Genomic DNA, 23,201 nt, shown 5'->3' on the forward strand with positions numbered 1-23,201 from the left:
TCCGTGCGCGGTGTGGATGCGTTGGGAGGGGCAGCTCTTATTCTCGAGTGGGAACTGCTGACACTCTTTGGAATTAATGACCACAGGATGCCCGCTGGCCACCCTGCCAAAGATTTGTCAGGAAAAACAGACAGACATAAAGTAGAATGGGAATGGGCAAAAGCTTCAGCTGTACCCTCATTTTTCTCCTGAAGCTTTTTTCCAACCCTGGTTTAGAAACAACCACACGTGTTAGACGCCCTCACCCATCCCCCCCACCCCGTTTCTCTGCAGGCCATGCCATCCGCCTGCCCCCCCACCCGCCAGCAGCTGGTCTTTCCTAGTTGGTAATATATCGTAATAGCAACAGGTCCTTAAGCAGCTGTTGCTGTGGATACTGGCTGGAGGGGTGGCTCCCTCTCATTAATTTACTTGTTGGTCCTACTGGCGCTTAAGAAAGGATTAGGTTAATAATGACACTGATGAGACAGAAAGTTAACATGGCGAGAGGAGGAGGAGGAGGATTACTGTTATTGTTGTGGTTCCTGGCACAAGTTTTACAATCACACAACCCTGTCACAACCCTGTGTTGTGGCAAAAGTCTTGTTCAAAACTCCAAGAGGATGTTAATTTTTTCGTCCTCGGTTTCATCCCTTGTCCCACGGGATGAGATCTCTAAGCACCCGCTGTGTCCGGGGCGCACACGGCGCGCAGCGCCTGTGGGATGGGGTTAGGCAGGACCCCCGGCGAGGCCGTCCCATCACGTTGGGCGAAGATACACTGGTCCAGAGAAAGGCATCTCAGACTTGCAGCTTTCTCCAGCTGGAAAATGGTTGTGGACCCTGCTCATTTCTATATATACCTCTCCCTTGGCAACGACAAAAAAGTGAGGAAGGAGCTGGTCCTCAGTGTGTGGTGTCGGTCATTCCCTTTCCAAATATAGAGAAGGAATGAGCGGCGGGGGTTAGCGGGGGCTATAAAAGCTCCGCGGGCAGCAGCCCCTTTGTAGCTGCTCTGTGGGTGCAGGAAAGTCACAGCGCCTCTTGCGTGGCTCTTTCTGTGTGCGGCTCGGAGGACGCCACCCAGCGCAGCCTTGCCTGGCTTTGGTAAGGTTAGATGTGGAGCTAGGTCTCGGGCCCAAACACCCACCCTCCTCCATCTCTAGCACCCCACTTCTTCCTGCCCACTCTCCCCTTGACGTGCCATGGACCACGGCCTGTCACCGTGGCCTGACGACCCCCCTTCACCTCCGGTCTGTGCAGAAGCCGGTGGACTCACCACCTCACCTTCCCCACCTGCACTGCATGCCTGGCGGGGGTCCATGTTCTCGAGGCCACGCTGGCTGTGTGTCAGTCGGCCAATTTGAGGCTTCTCCCTGTTCACAGAAAACAGGGGCCTGACCCTGGCTTGGAACCACAGGCCTTTTTAACAGAGATTCTGTCCTTACTGCCCGGTTCTGAATGGGAGGCTCTGCAGACCTAGGAGGGTGCCACACTGGGCTGGTAGCAGCCAGGCTTGGGGCAGTTGGGGGCTTTTACTACCTTCATGGCTCACCTGTGGGTCATGCCCCATCAGCTCCTCCAGCTTGTCTCTGGGGTGAGGCTCTTTTTAAGTTGTTAGTCCTTTACCTTTATTTGGTTAATTCATTAAGACTCAATTCAGAACTGAACCGGATACTCCTGTGTCCTGAGCTTTCTTTTTGTGTATTTATTGCAGGTCTGATTTCCCACGACTGCTGTTGTCCGCTCTCCTCTAGTGGGTGTGACTCTCAGGTGAGGAAGCAGGTCGGGTCCCTTGGCTTGGAAGTCTCCAGGGTACCAGTTCGTTCCATTTCCAGTGGCCTGGAGGGCGAGAGCTCTGTAGAGCTTAGACCAGGACAGGTTAGGCTGGAGCAGAGCGCAGAGGAGGCAGCACTTGGGGAGATGTTCCAAGCAGATGCTGATGTCAGATGCCGCTTCTGTTCTCAGAATAGAACTGAAGGAAGCAAAAGCTGGTTTCCTCCTGTGAGGAGGTAACCACCTTGAATCAAAATGGTCCCCAAATTCCTTAGCTATTCGCCATTTACTACACTCTCTTTGAAGAATGGCGTTTATTTCTGATGGTGTTTATTTTTCAATCTTCCCTCGGCAACACCTGGGTTTTACAGAAGGGGAAAGTGAGTTCTGAGAGCTGCACCCACCTCTAGGGTCCCTTCACCCATCCAAGCCCTGGCTAATGGGGGAGCTTGGGTTGCAAAAGCTCCGTGCCCTTTGCAGAGTAGCTGCTCAATAAATATGTGCGCATTTGATTTTCCCGGGGATGGATGGAGGGCAGCCTTGCTCCGGGGGCTCCGCCTTGAAGGGCTCCCTCGGGGGCAGGGCTGCAGCCTGGGGGCAGCGAGGCTCACCTGCTGGGCTCGTCTTCCAGCGACACCATGAGTAGCGACACCGAAATGGAAGTATTCGGCATAGCCGCTCCCTTCCTCCGGAAGTCAGAAAAGGAGAGGATCGAGGCTCAGAACCAGCCCTTTGATGCCAAAACCTACTGCTTCGTGGTGGACACAAAGGAAGAATACGCCAAGGGGAAAATTAAGAGTACCCAGGATGGGAAGGTCACGGTGGAAACTGAAGACAACAGGGTAAGCCCCATCCACACCCTCCACAGGCTGGCTGGCCCTCTGTCTACCCCCTGTGGTTGCCCAGTCTGTGTCCACCCCACACCCAGCCGTTTCCAGATGTGGCTCTGGCACCAGAATGCCTCACCTGGCATCACTGCCTCAGCCACCCAGGTGTCCTTGGAGAAAGCAGAGTGAATACTGGCCTCAGGTTGCACAGTGGGAGAACCACCTGGTTGTGGCTGGCCAAAGCAACTCATGTTCAGGTGCTTTTGTTAATGTTCGTGTCACTCTAAGTCAGAGGGGACCAGCCCTGTGCATCCCAAGAGTGTGGAGTTGGGAGTCCAACGGTAGGAGGACCTCTTTTAGAACACTCTCCTTTGGTAGCCTAGGTTTCCTCCTAATTCTTCTAGCAATAGCTCCCTAAGGAAGTAAGGAAAGCGGGTAAGAGATCCTAGTGGACCACAAGCTTGATGTGAAGTAGCAGCGTCCCCACATAATGAAGGCGATGAGCAGTGCAGCCCACTGTATTCTGGCCCAGCCTACCGTGGGGGTTCTGGGAAGAATTCTGGGCTCCACTACTCTCTAGAATCTAGATCAGAAGAATCTGGAAATGTTCTAAGAAAAGTTAAAAAAAAAAAAAAAAAAAAAAGAGTGGGAAAAAAATCCAAAAGAGAAATGTAAAGGAAATAGTGTCCATCATTGGGTTGGATGTGAAGGAAAAAGTCATTGAAATTGCTCTGCGATGTTTCCAAGCTCTGAAGCTCCAGAGGGCAGCTCTCAGTACATTTCAGGTGACCAAGCGAAGAGCGGGCTTACGAAGCCGCAGGGGAGACGGCAGCTAGAACTAATGAATGACAATCTAAGATGGTCTAGACCCTCACAGGCAGGGCTGGTGGCACAGGTGGTTTAAGCAAATTCCTGCTTGAAGGTCAGTTTCCCACAGCCTTGCCCAGAGGTAGGACCCGGGAAAACAGTCATCCTCAAAGGAGGTCTCAGACCGGAAGGAGGGCAGGGCAGGGGAGAGGAAGCTGAGCTGCACGCCCACCATGCCGGCCCTCCAGTGCCCCCGGCGCTGGGGCAGGGGCTTCTCCTCTTGAGGGGAGCACAGGGGCACATGCCAGTGCCTGGAACCACCGCCCTGCCCCAGCTCCTCCTCCTGGCTTGTAACCCTCCTTGTAAGTGCTCCGGCTCCGGAAAGGGAGTGGGGCTGGTTCTCTTTCACGAGCTCGGCTGGAGGGGGTGAACAGGCAAGACGTGGGGTGGGGCTGCGCAGCTGCCTTCAGAGAGCTCGGGATGGAGTCAACTCTGGGTGCCGGCCTGGTGACCCAGTGCCACGTGCCTCCTCCTCTCCTGTCCCTGCTCAGGGCCACCAGTGGACTGCCGCGTTCTCCGAGTAGACAGCAGAGACGCGTGAGCTGCTGGAGCTGGGCTGAGAGGTTCCCGCTGGCACCAGGCCTGCATCATCCCCACACCCACCCAGAGGCCCTCTTCTGATTTCTGTCATCCTTCCCTCACCTCAGGCCCATTGGGGAGGGAAGAAAACAGCCCAAGTGACAGAAACAAATCCCATTCCATCACCACCACCTCAAGCCCATCTCCCTCCCTGTCAGACGGGGTTTTCTCCAGCACCTGCTCCTTCAGATCTGGGCGTGGGAGACAGACACCTGCAGGGGCAAAACGCAGAGAGAAGCCTAGGTGTCCACTGCACCCCTTCCCTTTCAGACTCTGGTGGTGAAGCCAGAGGACGTGTATGCGATGAACCCCCCCAAGTTTGACCGGATTGAGGACATGGCCATGCTGACGCACCTGAACGAGCCGGCTGTGCTGTACAACCTCAAGGACCGCTACACCTCCTGGATGATCTACGTCAGTGCCCACGCTTGCTGGGTGCCGGGGCCTCCGATGGGGTGGGGGTGGGGTGGAGATGCTCTTGGGGGAGATGGGCTCTAGAAGGACTAGTGTTGGACTGAGCTGTTCAACAAAAGAGGGGGAATGAAAAAAAAGGGACAGGAGTGAAGGAAGATGAGAAAGCGAGAGATGAGTGGGGTGGGGAGGAGAGCGTCTGGAAGGAGGAGGGGAGAGGGGGGCAGGAGAGGCGGGCTGAGGCTGGGGTCCTGGCGCTGTCACCCACCAGCTGCGAGAGGTCAGTGACACCCTTCCTGAGTCTCAGTTGCCTCATCTATAAAGAGAAATCATGCCTCCTTTGTAAGTTTCTTGTAAAGAAAAGTGAAATAACAAAAACTCGAAGGGTTTTATGTGTACATACACACACCCACGTATACATACATATATATTTTTTATGCTCCCCCAGACCTACTCAGGCCTCTTCTGTGTCACCGTCAACCCCTACAAGTGGCTGCCAGTGTACAACCCCGAGGTGGTGGAGGGCTACCGGGGCAAAAAGCGCCAGGAGGCCCCGCCCCACATCTTCTCCATCTCTGACAACGCCTACCAGTTCATGCTCACAGGTAGGTTCCCAAGGAGGAAGCCTGGAGAGGGAGGCAGGGCGGGGGGAGCTGCCATGAGGTCCTGCACCCGCCCCGTCCAGCGTGCGGCCTCCACACAAAGGACAGGAGGGGAGAGGTGCTTAAAGAAGAAGAAAGAGGCCACATATTTTAGGACCTTGGGCCCCGGTGAGAAGTTTGGATTTAATGCAAGTATGGGTTACCGCATATGAAACGGACGCTTCTATGGGCCCAAACCAAAGGTTGACAATTTCATATGGTTCAACCTAATATGATGAGAAGCCCGTGGCTGGTTGTAAGCGGGGGCTTAACCTCTCTGAGCCACATTCTCAAGAAGGAGTCTCTTCGAGCTCCCACCTAGGACTAAACAGGATATTAGCAGAAGGGGAACTGTGTGGTGAACGCTGACTGTTGAAGACGTGGAGGAGAAATGGGAAGCTTTTTAAATTTTTATTTAAACATTTTTTTTATTGAAGTATAGTTGATTTACAGTGTTGTGTTAGTTTCTAGTATACAGCGAAGTGATTCAGTTTTTTATATATACTTTTTCAGATTCTTTTCCACTATGGTTTATTATAGGATATTGAGTATAGTTCCCTGTGCTCTGCAGCAGGACCATGTTGTTTGCCTGTTTTATATAATAGTAGTTTGTATCTGCTAATCCCAAGCTAATTTATCCCTCCCCCACCCCCCTTTCCCCTTTGGTAACCATAGGTTTGTTTTCTATGTATGAGTCTATTTCTATTTTGTAAATAACTTCATTTGTATCATATAACTATACATGTGATATCATATGGCATTTGTCTTTCTCTGTCTGACATACTTCACTTAGTAGGAAAATCTCTACATCCATCTTTCTGCAAATGGTATTTCATTTTTTTTTTGTGGCTGAGTAGTAGTCCTTTGTGTGTGTGTATATGTGTGTGTATACACCCCCCTCACACACACACACACACACACACACACACACCTTCTTTATCCATTCCTCTGTTGATGGACATCTAGGTTGGGAAGCTCTTTTTGTACTGCCATCAACTCGGTTTTATTTTTCCCTTTGGCAGATCGTGAAAACCAGTCTATTCTGATCACGTAAGTATCCAAGGTGTGGAGTGTTTTCATAGCTGTGGCCCTTTGCCCCCAATGCAGACGTGGAAGATGCCACTTGCTCTGTTTTGTTAATGAGACAGTACTGAGAACAAAGTCTGTGATGCAAAGATGGACAGGGGGTTGGGGGGCGGGTGAGCAGGAAGGCCTGTGAGGCCTTAGGAAGCTGGGGCTCCCCATCTGGCGCGCTCAGTGGTGCCAGTCTCCCCAGGGGCCCCTGCCTCTCCGAGTGGTCTCACATTTGTTGGGAGGTGTGTGTCTGCTGTGGCTCAGGTGACACCTTAGGGGGCCTGTTTACACTCATGGGACTTGTTCTCTCTTTTTCAATCGTTCTGAATAGCGGAGAATCCGGGGCAGGAAAGACCGTGAACACCAAAAGGGTCATCCAGTACTTTGCAACAATTGCAGCAACTGGAGACCTTGCCAAGAAGAAGGACTCCAAAATGAGGGTATGGAGAGGAGAAAGGCTTGCTCTGCTTCTGCTGCTAATCTTTGTCTGAACTTCAGAATGAGGGGGCATGGGGAGGCGACACCCCACCTCCTCAAGGAAGGGAGAGAAGGCCAGGATTTAAAATCCGCAGGACAGCCAGTTCTCCTAGACCACCCAGCGTGTGGTTGATCTTAAAGGACCAGACTGCATAGAAAATAAGCCTCTAAGGCTCCACTAAGAAAAGTCAGTTTGGTAGTGGCTCACATACAACAGAATCACACACACCAACTGCAGACAACTGTAGTGTCTACTTGCCTTTCAAAATGCACATATTACAACAGTGTGAAATGAACACAGATGACCCAACTACCTGGAGAACCAAGTAATTGAAGGGTTAAAGGAGGCTTAGGGCAAGACACCCAAATTGAGCTAAATATAACAAAAGGGCAAGAGTGGTTTGAGTGAGATGTGCTGATGATTTGGTTGGGCCCCAGACTGCAAAGCAGAGGAGGGAGGGTCTGGTGTCACCCAGGGCTGCAGAAACGAGGGCTGGAGAGGCCTCAGAGCTCACTGTCACCCGTGGCTCTTCCTGCCCAATACCCTGCCCCAGGGGACTCTGGAAGACCAGATCATCAGCGCCAACCCGCTGCTGGAGGCCTTCGGGAACGCCAAGACCGTGAGGAACGACAACTCGTCCCGCTTTGTGAGTCTGCGTTGGGTCTGGGATTTCCTCTGAGGCCTGCAAGTAGGCAAGGCCCCTGCCTCCAGGAGCATGCCATCCTGGGGATGGATAGCGAAAGAAGGAAACAAGTCAACCCGACAGTCTGGGACAGTGAACCCCTCGTAGACAGTGCAGTAAAGAGGGCGTGAGGTAGTGCAACTGCGGACCGGGTCTCCTTTAGACAGGGCTGGCAGGGAAGCCCTAGGGGTGGGGGGGTAGGGGCTGGCCTGTGAACCCCGAGATACACTGGATGAGGAGGCACAGTCTTTGGGGCAGGGAGGGGAAAGGCGGGGTCAAGGGAAAGGGGAGCCGGGGAGGTGAGCAGGGGCGGTAGGAAGGGACCTGGGGTCTGTAGGCTGGGAGAAGGGGGGTGGGGTTTCATTCAGGAAGCTACTGAGGGATTCTTTAAGAGGGAAGTGATACGGTTTGATTTGCATCTTGAACAGAATATTTCTTTGTTGACTGGGGCTGGGGCGTGTGGAGGCAGTGTGGAACATGGGGATGGAGAGAGGAGGCCCAGCAAACCGGGGAATAAAGCTCCCATTCACATTTCCCAGGGGGTGGATAGGAACACCTGGAGTCTGGGTACACCTGGTCTCCCTCCCCACACAGGGCAAGTTCATCCGAATCCATTTTGGTACCACGGGGAAGCTGGCCTCTGCAGATATTGAAACTTGTAAGTAGATTCCTGGGATCAGGTGATGTGTCAGGACATCAGGGGAGCAGTCTGGAAAACAGTCCTGTCTTTGTATTCCTAGATCTGCTGGAAAAATCGAGAGTAACCTTCCAGCTGAAGGCTGAGAGAAGCTACCATATCTTCTACCAGATTCTCTCCAATAAGAAGCCTGAGCTCATAGGTGAGGACGTCCCCAGAGGGATTGGTCTGGGCATTTCGGCTCTTAGGTGAGTGGACCAAGGAGAGTTGTGCCTATGCAGAGGTGACCTGACAGCCAGCAGAGGAGGCTTGTTTTACAAGTGGGATGTGGCTGTTTTGACAGTGACATGCCAGTTTGAAAAACACAATCCCGTGGACAGTGAAAGATGGTGGCACAATTGCCTTCAGCTCTGGTCCCTAGAAAGCAGCCCGACGACGGAGCAGTTAGTGGTCCTCTGGTGCCCCCTTGTGTTCTGGCACAGAAACCAACCTTCCACCAGATGCTGGGAGGCCCGCTCAGACTCAGAGCCCGCGGGCAGACATTCCCGCGGCCCGCTGTTCTGCTCTAACAGGCCCGGGCCCTTCTTTGCTCTCTGGCTGTGTTGCTCAGGCTTCTGGGGCCAAGCCTGGAAATAGGCTGCAGCTTTTCAATAGGTTTTGGAAAAGATCCTGATTCTAGAAACGATCTGTGCTTCCCTCCCCGTGGCTCTGTCCTGGCCCATAGTCTTCCCTGGACTTTATATTCAGCCACAGCCTGAGTAGCAAGAGATTTCTAACTCTTCAGTCAGCCTCGGCCCCAGCAGCAAAAGTCTCGGCCAGGGATACAGAAGCTCAAAGCCCTGGGTGGATGTTTTCTTTGCATTCCCGTGACCTCCTCTAACGGGTCATCGTTGCAGAGCTGCTGCTTATTACAACCAACCCTTATGACTACCCGTTCATCAGCCAGGGTGAGATCCTGGTGGCCAGCATGGACGACGCCGAGGAGCTGCTGGCTACGGACGTAAGTGGAACCGGCAGAAAGGGGTGGGGGCTCCCTCCATCCCTGGGGTCACCCGGCTGACGTGCTGCCCTTCCACGCCAGAGCGCCATTGACATCCTGGGCTTCACCCCAGAGGAGAAATCTGGACTCTACAAGCTCACGGGCGCCGTGATGCACTACGGGAACATGAAGTTCAAGCAGAAGCAAAGGGAGGAGCAGGCAGAGCCAGACGGCACTGAAGGTACAAGATCACCACGTGGCCGGGGGGGGGGGGGGGGGGGGCACATTCAGCTGAGATCACCTCAGGGCCTCCTCTGAGAGCAGTTAATCCTTCTGCCTGGAGAGGTGAGCTCTCCGGGGCTCAGATGCCTACAGGCACGGTTACGGCCCTGCTCATCAAGTCACTAGGATGGTCCTGCTTCAGACACAGTAAGAGGTGACCAGGGTTTTCTGGAACCCAGTGCTACCTTTTCATAAAATCTATCACATTGTCTGAGTGATTCAGCTCCCACCGGCCACAGATACGCAGCTTAGAGACATGGAAAGTAAACACATGGAGCTGAGCATTGAAACATCTGGATGATTTTCAAAGTGGTTCTTCCACTTTGCCAAGCATCAGGGGCTTCCCTCGTAACCAGCCTTCTTTCCCTGCCAGTGGCTGACAAGACAGCCTACCTGATGGGCCTGAACTCTTCGGACCTCCTGAAAGCTTTGTGCTTCCCCAGAGTGAAAGTTGGGAATGAGTATGTGACCAAGGGCCAGACTGTGGACCAGGTAAGCGACTGCCGCAGGCCAGGAAGGGACGCAGCACCAGACGACCGCTGCTGCCAGACTCACGGGCTGACCCTCCTGCGCAGGTGCACCACGCCGTGAACGCCCTCTCCAAATCCGTCTACGAGAAGTTGTTCCTGTGGATGGTCACCCGCATCAACCAGCAGCTGGACACCAAGCTGCCCAGACAGCACTTCATTGGCGTCCTAGACATTGCAGGCTTCGAGATCTTTGAGGTCTGCGTTACTTATGTTCACATGGCTTTGTGTGGGCGTCTGGTTTTCATGATCCTGTAAGCAAGATGTCAAGGCAGCCCACATGTCACCCAGCATCACATCTTGGAGGAAAACTAGATGGAGGGTGGATCAGGTAGAAGAGAATGTGGAAGGGTATTATTTTAAGAGGGAGGAAGGTTTGTATCAAGTGGAATTTTAATGACATCCTCAAATGGATAAAAAAAAAATCAAATGCAATTACCGACAACAAGGAGAGCCAGAGACAGAGACAAGCAGCTGACAATAAGCCAACCATGCAATATTTTACATAAATATCCTACTGGCTCTGGGTTAGAAGCATATAAATTCATCAAAGCATATATTTGATGTCTACCAGGTATAAGACTTGCAGGTAAAGAAAGATGAGCTTGTAGTTTGTAGAGGACAACGTGAAGTATGTAGGGCACACAGAAGACCCACTACAAAGAAGGCAGACCATGATCAGTGCCCAGGAGAGGCCCAGACATGGACTAAGGAGAAGCATCTTCCAGCTGGAATTTCTGAGAAAGCTCCAAGGAGATGTGGTCTGAGCCAAGCCTAAGAATTTGACCATACCTGAAAGCGTAAATAAGTTGGCGAGAGCCCAAGATGATGAGGAGGAAGGTTGCTGGGTCTTTGGTTTTGAAAGAAGTCTAACTTTTCATGCGAACATTATGTTTTGGTGTTAGTATAACAGCCTGGAGCAGCTCTGCATCAACTTCACCAACGAGAAACTGCAACAGTTTTTCAACCACCACATGTTCGTGCTGGAGCAGGAGGAGTACAAGAAGGAAGGCATCGAGTGGACGTTCATCGACTTCGGGATGGACCTGGCCGCCTGCATCGAGCTCATCGAGAAGGTACCTGCTGTGTGCACTCAGTACCCGCCCCCCGCAGACCTGCTGCTCTGCAGTGTGGCTCACCCTCACCCTGTATGCACTCTGTCTTGGTCCAGCCGATGGGCATCTTCTCCATCCTGGAAGAGGAGTGCATGTTCCCCAAGGCCACAGACACCTCCTTCAAGAACAAGCTGTATGACCAGCACCTGGGCAAGTCCAGCAACTTCCAGAAGCCCAAGGCGGTCAAGGGCAGGGCCGAGGCCCACTTCTCGCTGATCCACTACGCGGGCACCGTGGACTACAGCGTCTCGGGCTGGCTGGAGAAGAACAAGGACCCCCTGAACGAGACGGTGGTTGGCCTGTACCAGAAGTCCTCCAACAGGCTCCTGGCACATCTCTACGCCACCTTCACCACGGCGGATGGTAACAGACTCCGTGGTGCCTCAAATTCGCGCTTTGTCCTTCCACTCAGCCTACAGGACCGAACAGCCCTGTAGGGCTGCTAACAGCACACACCATCTTTTCTTTCTTTCAGCTGACAGCGGAAAGAAGAAGGTTGCCAAGAAAAAGGGTTCTTCCTTCCAAACCGTCTCTGCCCTTTTCAGGGTAAGAAAGATACAAATTTATTTGCTTGTAATTGGTTTAAGTCACGTCAAAATGAGCAGTGTAGAGATGCTAAACTTGGTTTATTCAAGAACAGTGATGTGGTCTTAACCTGGTTACTGTCACTTAGGGCGAGGGCAGTATGATGATACGTAAGTGAAGTCTAACAAATGGAGGCCAGAATTTAACTGGCACTTTATACTGCAGCTAGCTGGGTGCCTGGCCTGGGAGGCGCATTCTCAGCACAGACTTTCCGACTTGCGTGAAGGACACAGGCAGTAGCATCTCGGGCACCCAGCGGGGCTGGATACGTCTCGTAATTTCAGAGGCATTTTGTGCTTGGCTAGCCTCTGGCTCACTGTGAAGCAAAAGACTGTTACAGCCGTTATTTGCCTACACTTCTAGCCAAAGGATTACTAAAAGCAAGAGTTAAATAATATCCTTATTCCTTAGAATTTATGATAAATTCAAAATATATATCTTATTTTTTTGTTACAATATTACAGTAAGCTCACTATCAAATTTAATCTTTTTCTTTCAGGAAAACCTGAACAAGCTGATGTCAAATTTAAGGACGACCCACCCTCATTTTGTGCGCTGTATCATTCCCAACGAAACCAAAACCCCAGGTAAGACACCTGCTGGCTCCGAAGGCAGTGCTCAGGTTTTAGGAGGTTTCTGTGTGAAGCTGAGGTGTGTTGCTCCTCTTCTTAGGGGCCATGGAGCACAGCCTGGTCCTGCACCAGCTGCGGTGTAATGGCGTGCTGGAGGGGATCCGCATCTGCAGGAAGGGCTTCCCCAGCAGGGTTCTCTATGGGGATTTCAAACAGAGGTGTGTACTCAAACGGTTCTGTCTGCTTCTGGAGAAGATGTGTAAATGCTGGAACTTGAGAGGGAGAAATACTGGCATGAAAAGACTTGTTTCAAAAGAACAGCTATGGACTCCATGTAAAATGATTAACCTACCACTTGGCCAAGCTTATCTGATACACAACAGGTCAGAAAAAGACCTGGCCTAAGAGTCAGGAGGCCTGGACTCCAGGCCACTATCTGGCTGTGACCAAGGGCAAACTTCCTTCCCTCTCTGGACCTTGGCCTTCTTGCCTCTTGGAAGAGAGGCCTGAACTGGTTTCCAAAGGTCACGTCTTTGCTAATAGTCTATGATGTTTGTGTGTCCACAACGGCAGATACCGAGTGCTGAACGCCAGTGCCATCCCCGAGGGGCAGTTCATCGACAGCAAGAAGGCGTGTGAGAAGCTGCTGGCATCCATTGACATTGACCACACGCAATACAAGTTCGGACACACCAAGGTACTGCGTCTGCTCCAACAGATGCTGGCCCGTGGGCCCTGTTGGACTCCTCCAAAAAACTGACTCAGGTTATCCTTCCCCACTCAAGGTGTTCTTCAAGGCTGGCTTGCTGGGAACCCTGGAGGAAATGCGGGATGACCGCCTGGCCAAGCTGATCACCCGGACGCAAGCCGTGTGCAGAGGGTTCCTCATGCGCGTGGAATTCCAGAAGATGGTGCAGAGAAGGTCGAGCGGGGTCTGTGCTCAGACCTGAGCTCTTTGGGAGAAGCGGGGAGTCTCTCTTAGAAATAACTGATGTTTTGCTTTTAGGGAGTCCATTTTCTGCATCCAGTACAACATCCGAGCCTTCATGAATGTCAAGCACTGGCCCTGGATGAAACTCTTCTTCAAGATCAAGCCCCTGCTGAAGAGTGCAGAGACGGAGAAGGAGATGGCCACCATGAAGGAAGAGTTCCAGAAAACTAAAGACGAGCTCGCCAAGTCAGAGGCAAAAAGGAAGGAATTGGAGGAAAAATTGGTGACTCTAGTACAAGAGAAAAATGACCTGCAACTCCAAGTACAAGCTGTAGGTGTTTAGGAATTTTTTTTAAAACTCCTTCTAGATTTGATTATTTAAGAAAACTGGATTTTTGGTGGGAGTTTTGCTTTTTAGTTGAGGTGATTCAAAAAGGACTTCATGTATAACAAAATACTGGAATGTCACAAACCTTATCTTTACACCATTAAAGGAAATCATGATTTTTTTTTTTTAAGGAAAGTGAAAACTTGTTGGACGCAGAGGAAAGATGTGACCAACTGATCAAAGCCAAGTTCCAGCTGGAGGCTAAGATCAAGGAGGTGACTGAGAGAGCTGAGGATGAGGAAGAGATCAATGCTGAGCTGACGGCCAAGAAGAGGAAACTGGAGGACGAATGTTCAGAACTGAAGAAAGACATAGATGACCTTGAGCTGACACTGGCCAAGGTTGAGAAGGAGAAACATGCCACAGAGAACAAGGTATACTCTTTGTGGGTCCTTCCAGCTGGATGTGGTCAATGCAAATCCGACCTGATCTCTTCTTACAGTTGCCCGTGGTTTCTTCCTAGGTCAAAAACCTTACTGAGGAACTCGCCGGGTTGGATGAAACCATCGCAAAGTTAACCAGGGAGAAGAAAGCCCTGCAAGAGGCCCACCAGCAGACCCTGGATGACCTCCAGGCTGAAGAGGACAAAGTCAGTTCTTTGAGCAAAATCAAGAGTAAACTGGAGCAGCAGGTGGACGATGTGAGTAAAGGCTGCTAATCGGGGGGCTGGGCTTCAGGGTGGGAAGAGCCCCGAAGAATCCTCTGGGGCAGAGCATTTGTTCTCAAAAGGAAATGGTGCCTTTTGCAGCTGGAAAGCTCCCTAGAACAAGAAAAGAAGCTCCGCGTAGACCTGGAAAGGAACAAGAGGAAGCTTGAGGGAGACCTGAAGCTTGCCCAGGAGTCCATACTGGATCTGGAGAATGACAAGCAACAGCTGGACGAAAGGCTCAAGAAGTGAGCCCTGAAACCACGCAGTTCAGGTCTCCAGCTCCTGGGTGTTTGGTCTTCACACCTTCTGCATTTCCCTTCACAGGAAGGATTTCGAGTACAGTCAACTGCAAAGCAAAGTGGAAGATGAGCAGACTCTGGGCCTGCAGTTTCAGAAGAAAATCAAAGAGCTACAGGTAGGAGGTGTTTGGGACTTTTCTTTCACACCTGGTCACCTAAGTGGGCGGGGACGTCTGTTGTACGTCATTTGAGCAAGCGGGCAGGACCATGAGTCTGCTTTCTGCTAGGCTGACACAGTAGTGATGAACAGTTTTTTCACCATTTTGGACAAAACCCATAACTGAAGTATGTCAAGTCCACGTGCAGCTGGAATGGACCCTGTCCTGGGTTGCCCACTGCAGGGGTAATGCCTACGCTGAGCAGGAAAAGCTCACGTAAGCGGAATCTGCAGCGTCTGTGTCACCCCAGGAGCCGTCCAAGACGTGCTTTGTCTCGTGGGAGGGGAAACGAGCCTGTTCTTGACATGGGAAGTCAAGAGTCTCGTGGGGACGGCTGCCCTCACAGGCTCGGATCGAGGAGCTGGAAGAGGAGATCGAGGCAGAGAGGGCCACCCGCGCCAAGACGGAGAAGCAGCGCAGTGACTACGCCCGCGAGCTGGAGGAGCTGAGCGAGCGGCTGGAGGAGGCGGGGGGCGTCACGTCCACGCAGATAGAGCTGAACAAGAAGCGGGAGGCTGAGTTCCTGAAGCTGCGCCGGGACCTGGAGGAGGCCACCCTGCAGCACGAGGCCATGGTGGCCACGCTGAGGAAGAAGCACGCGGACAGTGTGGCCGAGCTGGGGGAGCAGATTGACAACCTGCAGAGGGTCAAGCAGAAGCTGGAGAAGGAGAAGAGCGAGTTCAAGCTGGAGCTCGACGACCTCGGCAGCAACGTGGAGAGCGTGTCCAAGTCCAAGGTGCGGGGCGGCGGGGGAGCCTCGGGTGAGAGAGACCCATCCTCGGGTGAGGGAGACCCTGCGTCCTTCACACCTGAGCACTGACTCAGCCTTCTCCCCTCCTCAACCCTGCAGGCGAATCTGGAAAAACTCTGCCGCACCCTGGAGGATCAATTAAGCGAGGCCCGGGGCAAGAACGAGGAGGTTCAGAGGAGCCTGAGCGAGCTGACCACACAGAAGTCCCGGCTGCAGACGGAGGCCGGTGAGCGCTGGCCCCTGCACACCCACACAGGGCAACGGGTCAAAGTGAAAGGCGGGATCTGTGTGGGGGAGGGTTTCTAGGGAAGCAGATTTTCAGGAGAGAGGCAATCAGAATAACCCACGAGAGGGCCCTTCAGAGCGTCCCAAAGGAGGCGAGCACGGAGCGTTCAGTGAGAGCCAGAGAGACGTGGACGAGAAGGAGGAGGGACTCAAAACACCATCTGCTTCAAGCGCTTTCAAAACTAATATAACCCTGCATCAAAAAGAACCTAGAGGGCAGAAATGGGACTAGGAACCAAGTCCCATGGCTCTTCTACTTCTTGCTGCACTTTAATGCAGATTCGTTGTCTGCGGTGGAGCATTTTAAACAATAAAGAAACACAGCCAATTTGTATAGGCTCTCAGTGGCTACAGGGGAATGTTCTCTGGGCTTTCACATGGAAAACGTGGCTCCCCCAGCACTGGTCCTCCAGTCCATCATCACTGGTGAACAGTCCTTTGTAGCAGCTCAACCAAGACAGTGATGAAAAGAAGTTCGGGGGCCACTTCTACTGTGATCTTGGGAGTTCACGTCTGGAGTCCTAAGGCCTCTCCCCACCTTCTTTTTCTCTTCCCTCTATATAACCATATAAAGCAGAACCACCATAGCCACCCAAGAGTCCAACCTCAAACTACTAAAGCTATAAAGTCCTAAGGAATGTAGCTAAGGGATGCAGTACTTCCCCTAATGACAAATCAGCAAACAGCTGGAAGCACCAGCCACTGAAAGCTCTGATGGGAGTTTTTAGGTGGTGAGGTTTTGATTTACAACTATTCTCAAGTTTTACTGACAAAAGACACTCCACGCTTCTGGAAGTCTACAACAGCATCTTACCAGGATGTGCTTTCAGTCCCCTCTTCACGGACACATCCCTTCACCCCCAAGAAAAGACCACACCTTATCATTTACTCTCCTCAGATCTCACCACAGAGCCTTCACACAGTAGGAACCTGGTGAGTGAGTGAGTGAGTGAATGAAATGAAAATACTTTCCTTCTGGACACAGGTGAGCTGAGTCGTCAACTGGAAGAAAAGGAGAGCATAGTATCGCAGCTTTCCAGAAGCAAGCAAGCATTTACCCAGCAAATAGAAGAGCTCAAGAGGCAGTTAGAGGAAGAAAGCAAGGTATGTCACCTGAGAGAGTGCTCCCTGCTCTAAGCTTCAGGTATCACCTGCAGAAACAAAAGGAAACTTTATTCATAGGTGATGACAGTGGGAACACATTTGGATTGCATCATGCACACGGCACTAAAATATTCATCCATCGGGCCTCCTCTCTCCTGACCTGCAGGCCAAGAACGCCCTGGCCCACGCCCTGCAGTCCTCCCGCCACGACTGTGACCTGCTGCGGGAGCAGTACGAAGAGGAGCAGGAATCCAAGGCCGAGCTGCAGAGGGCGTTGTCCAAGGCCAACAGCGAGGTGGCCCAGTGGAGGACCAAATACGAGACGGACGCCATCCAGCGCACAGAGGAGCTGGAGGAGGCCAAGTACGCAACCCTATTGGTCTTCAGAAGAAACAGAACTGCTAGATGATCAAATGACAGAGGGCACTGACTTTAGAACTACTCGGGAGTGAATCTGTTACTAGATGTTTCCCCATCTTTTATGTCTTTTAAGGCAGTTCTGTGCCAGTAGAGTGACCTGGTGTTAGCACATTTCATTGAGACAGATGACTTTGATCTTGGTTAGAGACAAGGCAAGCTATTGATCACTGATTTTTAGCAGACAGGAAGTTCTCCTGAGCTTATGAAAGGAAATTGGTGTTTGAATCACATAGATTAGTGATTCCAACTTGATGAATAGTGATGTTCAAGAGGATTGAAACTTAAATAGCATCTGCTTCTCTTTCATATTCTTTAAGGAAAAAACTTGCTCAGCGCCTTCAGGATTCCGAGGAGCAGGTTGAGGCAGTGAATGCTAAGTGTGCTTCCCTGGAGAAGACCAAGCAGAGGCTGCAAGCAGAGGTAGAGGACCTGATGGTCGATGTGGACAGAGCCAACTCCCTGGCCGCCGCTCTGGACAAGAAGCAGAGGAACTTTGACAAGGTGCGGGGTGCGCTCCCTGCCGGCTGAGCGTGACGTGGGGGTACCTGGTGGTCCCGGGTGCCAGAGGCTAGGGCCCAGTCCTGACTCTGCCCCAGTAACAGTGTAGCCTCAGGCAAGCCCCTGAAATGAAATGGGAGTGGGATGTGGGTAGAGGTCCTTTTCAAACAGTGTCCGTGGAGCCAAGCCACTTCCTCCAATGCCGTCCAGTCCCAAGCATTTTTGTTCCCCACCACGGCTGGCCTGTCTGGGTGGCTGATGTGGGAATCCAACTCGGATCCCATTGCGGGGCTTTCTGACAGCCTCCCCTTCAGTGTGATAGGTAAGGTTGATGTGAACCAAAGTTTTAATGAAATATTTAGACGTGCAGAGCCATTTCCGTATTAGGAAAGGGGCAATTAGGTCCAACTAATTCCTTCTCAGAAGATCCACTTGCTTTTTGGAGATGGCAGTTGTTACTGACCAATGACGAATCTTGAGTCAGTTTATAGAAAGAAATCTTGGTAAGTCAGTAGTTAGGAACAAGGGGATAGGCAAGTGGCATGGCCCAGGTGGCCCCAGTTCTCAGTGTTCACCCTCACGGGTGTACACAGATAGGAGGATGTACTGAGAGGAGAGGAGCTCGTGAACGGAGGTGCCTTCCTCCCCGGTGTCGCAGGTGCTCGCTGAATGGAAAACCAAGTGTGAGGAGAGCCAGGCAGAGCTGGAGGCATCTCTGAAGGAATCCCGCTCCTTGAGTACTGAGCTCTTCAAACTGAAAAATGCCTATGAAGAAGCCTTAGATCAACTTGAAACCGTGAAACGAGAAAATAAGAATTTAGAGCGTAAGCACTTTGTCTTAAATGACCCTTCATGCCATTGCCAGGGCATGGGGCTGGAGGGGCATGACTTCAGGACCCAAACCCCTACCCGTGAGTCTGTTATGCACACACGGCATCTGAGGGCTTGTTTCTGAGTCTCCCTATATACCGTATCTTATCTCTAGGAAACAGCATCCTCAGAACTATGATAAACTAGTTCAAAGCATTTGGTTGGTGCTTACTCTGCCTGGAAACCTGTGCAGAGGCATTCAAATGCAATCAAACCTCTTTCTTTGCAGAGGAGATAGCAGATCTCACAGAACAAATTGCTGAAAATGGTAAAACCATCCATGAACTGGAGAAATCAAGAAAGCAGATTGAGCTGGAAAAGGCTGATATCCAGCTGGCTCTTGAGGAAGCAGAGGTGAGCAGAATGCCAGGGAGACAGCAGCCGGAACAGATGCTGTGACGGTGGGGCTCCAGCCTGGGAGGCCGGCTGGCCCCACTCTGGGTCTGTAAAATCACAGTCCTAAAGCCGGCTCCTTTTCTATCAAATCGCATGGACTAATACCTGTGACTACCTGGGAATTATTTTCAACTTATTGGAAAAAATTATGTTAAAATAGATCTAAAAATGAGATTTTACAAAAAGTTTGGATGAGTTTAAAATATCTATAAAGTGCCTTAAACTCCTAAGAAAAATGATGATTTAAATGTTATTGGTTGATAGTATAATAAAAGCAAAGTGCAATGGAACATTTTATTTTTGCACTGAAGTTAAGTTAGGAATTTTTTTAAAACATAGTTTTGAATATTATAGAGTTAGAGTCACAAATATTCCATTGGAATTTTCTTACCCCAAAAAGTGATGTAGCAGGCTCTATCCCATCACTGGTACTATTTCTATTTTGGTTTTGTTCTTCAAAGGCCGCCCTTGAGCATGAAGAGGCCAAGATCCTCCGAATCCAGCTGGAACTGACCCAAGTGAAATCAGAAATCGACAGAAAGGTGGCTGAGAAAGATGAAGAGATCGAGCAGCTGAAGAGGAACTACCAGAGAACCGTAGAGACGATGCAGGGCGCCCTGGACGCCGAGGTGCGGAGCCGGAACGAGGCTGTCAGGATCAAGAAGAAGATGGAGGGGGACCTGAACGAAATCGAGATCCAGCTGAGCCACGCCAACCGCCAGGCCGCGGAGACCCTCAAACACCTCCGGGGCATCCAGGGGCAGCTGAAGGTTTGGGAGCTCCCCAGGGGGACCCTCTCCCATCCTCAGACACGCACAGTGTAGGCTGGGCTCGTGGTCCTCAGGCCTCAACTTCAACCGGATGTTTCCATTACTGTTCGGCCAGGATACCCAGCTCCACCTGGACGATGCTCTCCGGGGCCAGGAGGACTTGAAGGAGCAGCTGGCCATCGTGGAGCGCAGAGCCAACCTGCTGCAGGCCGAGGTGGAGGAGCTGCGGGCCACCCTGGAGCAGACGGAGCGGAGCAGGAAGATGGCAGAGCAGGAGCTCCTGGACGCCAGCGAGCGCGTGCAGCTGCTGCACACCCAGGTGAGGGCAGGGGAGGTGGGGGGCGGGCGGACCTGGACTCGAGCACACTGGGTAACTCCACGCCTCCCACCCTAGAACACCAGCCTCATCCACACCAAGAAGAAGCTGGAGACAGACCTCACGCAGCTCCAGAGCGAGGTGGAGGATGCCAGCAGGGACGCGAGGAACGCCGAAGAGAAAGCGAAGAAGGCCATCACAGACGTGAGGCTCCCCCCTGCCCTGCGTGGCTGCCAGGGTGGCATTGCATCCAAGCTCCTCCCTCTCCAACACTACATGGTTCCCACTGGGGGGATGGGGGGGAGGTGTGCCTCCTGGGCACACATGGGGTGAGTTCTGCTCCAGAAGTGCCCCCACCTCCCCTGGAACTCAGCACGTCCCCTCCCACACATTTAAACACTGGACATGAGAAATAACGGAGTGTGGATAAAAAAGACCAGAAGGGATTATATTTGTTTCTTATGCCTTTGGAGAGGTATGCTCTTCTTTCCTTCAACATATGACTCATTCCAGATTTAAAAATGAGGCCCTCAGATGTCAGGGTCCCCCCAAATGTCACCTCCCAGGAAGCCGGCTTCCCTCCCACCAGCACCCAGCCTTCCTGCTCCAGAGGCCTTGGTCCTGTGCCCGCGGCTCCCGCAGCGCCACCTGCTGCCCAATGGAGAGCACAAGCCCGTGACTGTTCCTCCCTGCTCCGTCATGCCTGCCAGTTCCCTGGCGACCTTCCCTTAGCCTCATTACCCTACACCCGTGATGCTAGGTTATGAACTCGGAATTCTCTAAGTCACGGGTTGCTGATAATGGTGACAGGAAAGAAGGAATTTCCTTGGGGTGGGGGAGGTCCCAAGGAGGCCATTTTAAGAAAGGGAAGAAACTATTTCCCATCCAGCCCTTGGAGGTTTCACGCCTCAGCTTATGTTACATGCCTGGGGTAGTTTTTCCCAGATTCCATGGTGGAATGGTGGGCCCAATCATCACATTACCTATTGTCCTTTGTCATCAGCATGGTCTTCTGGGTACCCAGATTTCAACAGCTCCAAGCACCTGACCTTTGTCTGCATCTGAGTGGGATGTGCTTTTCAGGCGGCCATGATGGCCGAAGAGCTGAAGAAGGAGCAGGACACCAGCGCCCACCTGGAGCGGATGAAGAAGAACCTGGAGCAGACGGTGAAGGACCTGCAGCACCGCCTGGACGAGGCTGAGCAGCTGGCCCTGAAGGGCGGCAAGAAGCAGATCCAGAAGCTGGAGACACGGGTACTTGCAGGACGGACCCCAGCATAGGCAGAGCTCTCTGGCCTCTCCCATTTGTGCTTCAGCCTCAGACTAATTTCCCAAACGTTCCCCCAGATCCGAGAGCTGGAGTTTGAGCTTGAGGGGGAGCAGAAGAAGAACACTGAGTCTGTCAAGGGCCTGAGGAAATATGAGCGGAGGGTCAAGGAGCTAACTTACCAGGCAAGTGGGAAGAAACCCCAGGGGCATTTCCTCTGTAAAGTGCAGACACCATCCTGCGTCCTCTCTCCAGAAAACAGGGAGAAACCCTTTAGCCCCAGGAAACTGGGACCTCGTGCATCCCTGCCCGCACATGCCACCCCATGTTCTCTCTCTCAGAGCGAAGAGGACAGGAAGAACGTGCTGAGATTACAGGATCTGGTGGACAAACTTCAAGTGAAGGTCAAGTCCTACAAGAGGCAGGCAGAGGAGGCTGTAAGTCAGCGTGGCGCCTGGCCTCTTTCTCCCCGGGAGCTCCAGTGAGCCACTCGCTGATCGCACCGGCTCCTTGCTTTTAGGACGAGCAAGCCAACGCTCACCTCACCAAGTTCCGAAAAGCTCAGCATGAGCTGGAAGAGGCTGAAGAGCGGGCCGACATCGCCGAATCTCAAGTCAATAAGCTGCGCGCGAGGACCCGAGACTTCACCACCGGCCGGGTAGGTGGGGAGGTGCCGCGGAGGCGTGGCTCCAGGGGAGGGGCTTTTGAGATGGATGGGACCTTGGAGAACCTCATCTTTAGAACCGCCCGCCTCGGGCTCGGGAAAGGGGAGGACAGGGCCTGCTCACAGCCCGGAGCTGAGAAGAGCCGGCGCCGCGCGTCCCGGGCGCCTGGGCGGGCCTGTGGTGGGGGCCGCGCTCCCGGCCGTGGGTGGACGGCCCCCCAGCACACGGCCCTGACCCCGAACCCTCACCCTGCCAGGCCGGGGACCCTGCGTCCTGCTGGGACAGGCAAGCAGGTGACCCCCGGTGCCCGCTGGGAGGGGAGAGGCCGGAAATGCGGCTCCGCCACCGGACAGAACTAAAAATGCCCACTTTCTCCCCAGATGGTGGTCCATGAGAGTGAAGAGTGAGGGAGCCTCCTCTGGAACAGGACAGAAAATATGCAAAATGTGTATTTTCATGGTTCCTGACCCTTATACTTAATTTCCATGTGATGACTTTTCACATGCAATAAATTTTGCTTTCTTTTCAATTTGGGGCTGTTTCACTGTATTTGTTTTCTGTTCCGGGTGTGGAAACGGTTCATCGGTTGGTTGGTGGTATTTATGCCCAGTATTGACATCTCAGCATGCAGATGGCTTGATAAAGTCATTTTGCGTATTTTCTGGTGTGTGTCTGGGGGGACAGGGAGAGACTGCTTTGGTTTAAATCTGAGATTAGGGCAGAAATAAAAAGTACTCCGGGGTTTGGCGGGAGGAGGGAGAGTCTGTCCAACAAGTCGTCTCCCAGTATGACATGAGGGAAGCTCGGAGGTTTGGTGCAGGAGAGCGCCCTCTCAAGTTGAACAGGGTTATAAGGCAGGGGCCAGAGTCCCCCTGCACGTCTCAGGGAACTACCCTGGAATCTAGTACAAGTTTGTCAGGCAGCCTCCACACAGGCGCTGTGCTGAGTACTAGGAATACACAAGTGAGTAAGAGCGCCTGGTCCCTCCAAGAGCTTGAGCTAAATCTACCACTGAGTTCTTGGCTCAGCCTGCACCCTTTCAAAGCCGCACAACAGAAAATCTCACACCTCTCGAGGGTAAACCTACCTTTACCATAAGAGAAAACACAGCAGGAAGTCAGACTACTACCTGGACGACCTGCTGCTGGAAACAGCATCTTCAAACCTGGGATCATTTGTCCGTCGTTATCAGAAACAGCTGTCACGTTCCCTTCCTTACCTGATTCTAGGTGATCAGAGGACCCAGCTTGACTCAGGAGTTAAAGGCCCAGGGGACTTGAGCGCCTCCTGGGACGTGTCATTCTACAGAAAGAAGGCCACTGTGGGTGTCAGATTTGGCCTATCAGTGATTTCAGATAATTTTCCCTCAAAGACCACATCTCTTTGATGTGCTTTCAATATGTTCTGGCAACACTGTGGCCAGA

At 52.3% G+C, this 23,201-nt stretch overlaps 1 protein-coding gene across 1 annotated transcript; it reads left to right on the forward strand.

The window, feature by feature from the left end:
* Positions 1 to 1,742: 1,742 nt before the first annotated feature.
* LOC130840409 (myosin-3) lies at positions 1,743 to 22,350 on the forward strand. The gene is made up of 40 exons (XM_057715896.1): positions 1,743 to 1,751; positions 2,386 to 2,596; positions 4,298 to 4,441; positions 4,887 to 5,043; positions 6,102 to 6,129; positions 6,485 to 6,593; positions 7,185 to 7,277; positions 7,908 to 7,971; positions 8,054 to 8,152; positions 8,847 to 8,950; positions 9,032 to 9,170; positions 9,585 to 9,703; positions 9,787 to 9,936; positions 10,644 to 10,814; positions 10,910 to 11,216; positions 11,329 to 11,399; positions 11,938 to 12,025; positions 12,111 to 12,228; positions 12,584 to 12,707; positions 12,796 to 12,932; positions 13,017 to 13,272; positions 13,461 to 13,703; positions 13,793 to 13,969; positions 14,078 to 14,223; positions 14,303 to 14,393; positions 14,782 to 15,171; positions 15,286 to 15,412; positions 16,457 to 16,575; positions 16,742 to 16,938; positions 17,313 to 17,496; positions 18,152 to 18,317; positions 18,593 to 18,717; positions 19,221 to 19,529; positions 19,645 to 19,848; positions 19,924 to 20,049; positions 20,929 to 21,099; positions 21,193 to 21,297; positions 21,454 to 21,549; positions 21,633 to 21,770; positions 22,158 to 22,350. Exons 2-40 carry the CDS (start codon positions 2,393 to 2,395, stop codon positions 22,182 to 22,184), a joined length of 5,823 nt encoding a protein of 1,940 aa, XP_057571879.1. The 5' UTR covers positions 1,743 to 1,751; positions 2,386 to 2,392; the 3' UTR covers positions 22,185 to 22,350.
* Positions 22,351 to 23,201: the final 851 nt, after the last annotated feature.

Source organism: Hippopotamus amphibius, chromosome 17 (genome assembly GCF_030028045.1).
Source record: "Hippopotamus amphibius kiboko isolate mHipAmp2 chromosome 17, mHipAmp2.hap2, whole genome shotgun sequence".
NCBI lineage: Eukaryota > Metazoa > Chordata > Mammalia > Artiodactyla > Hippopotamidae > Hippopotamus > Hippopotamus amphibius.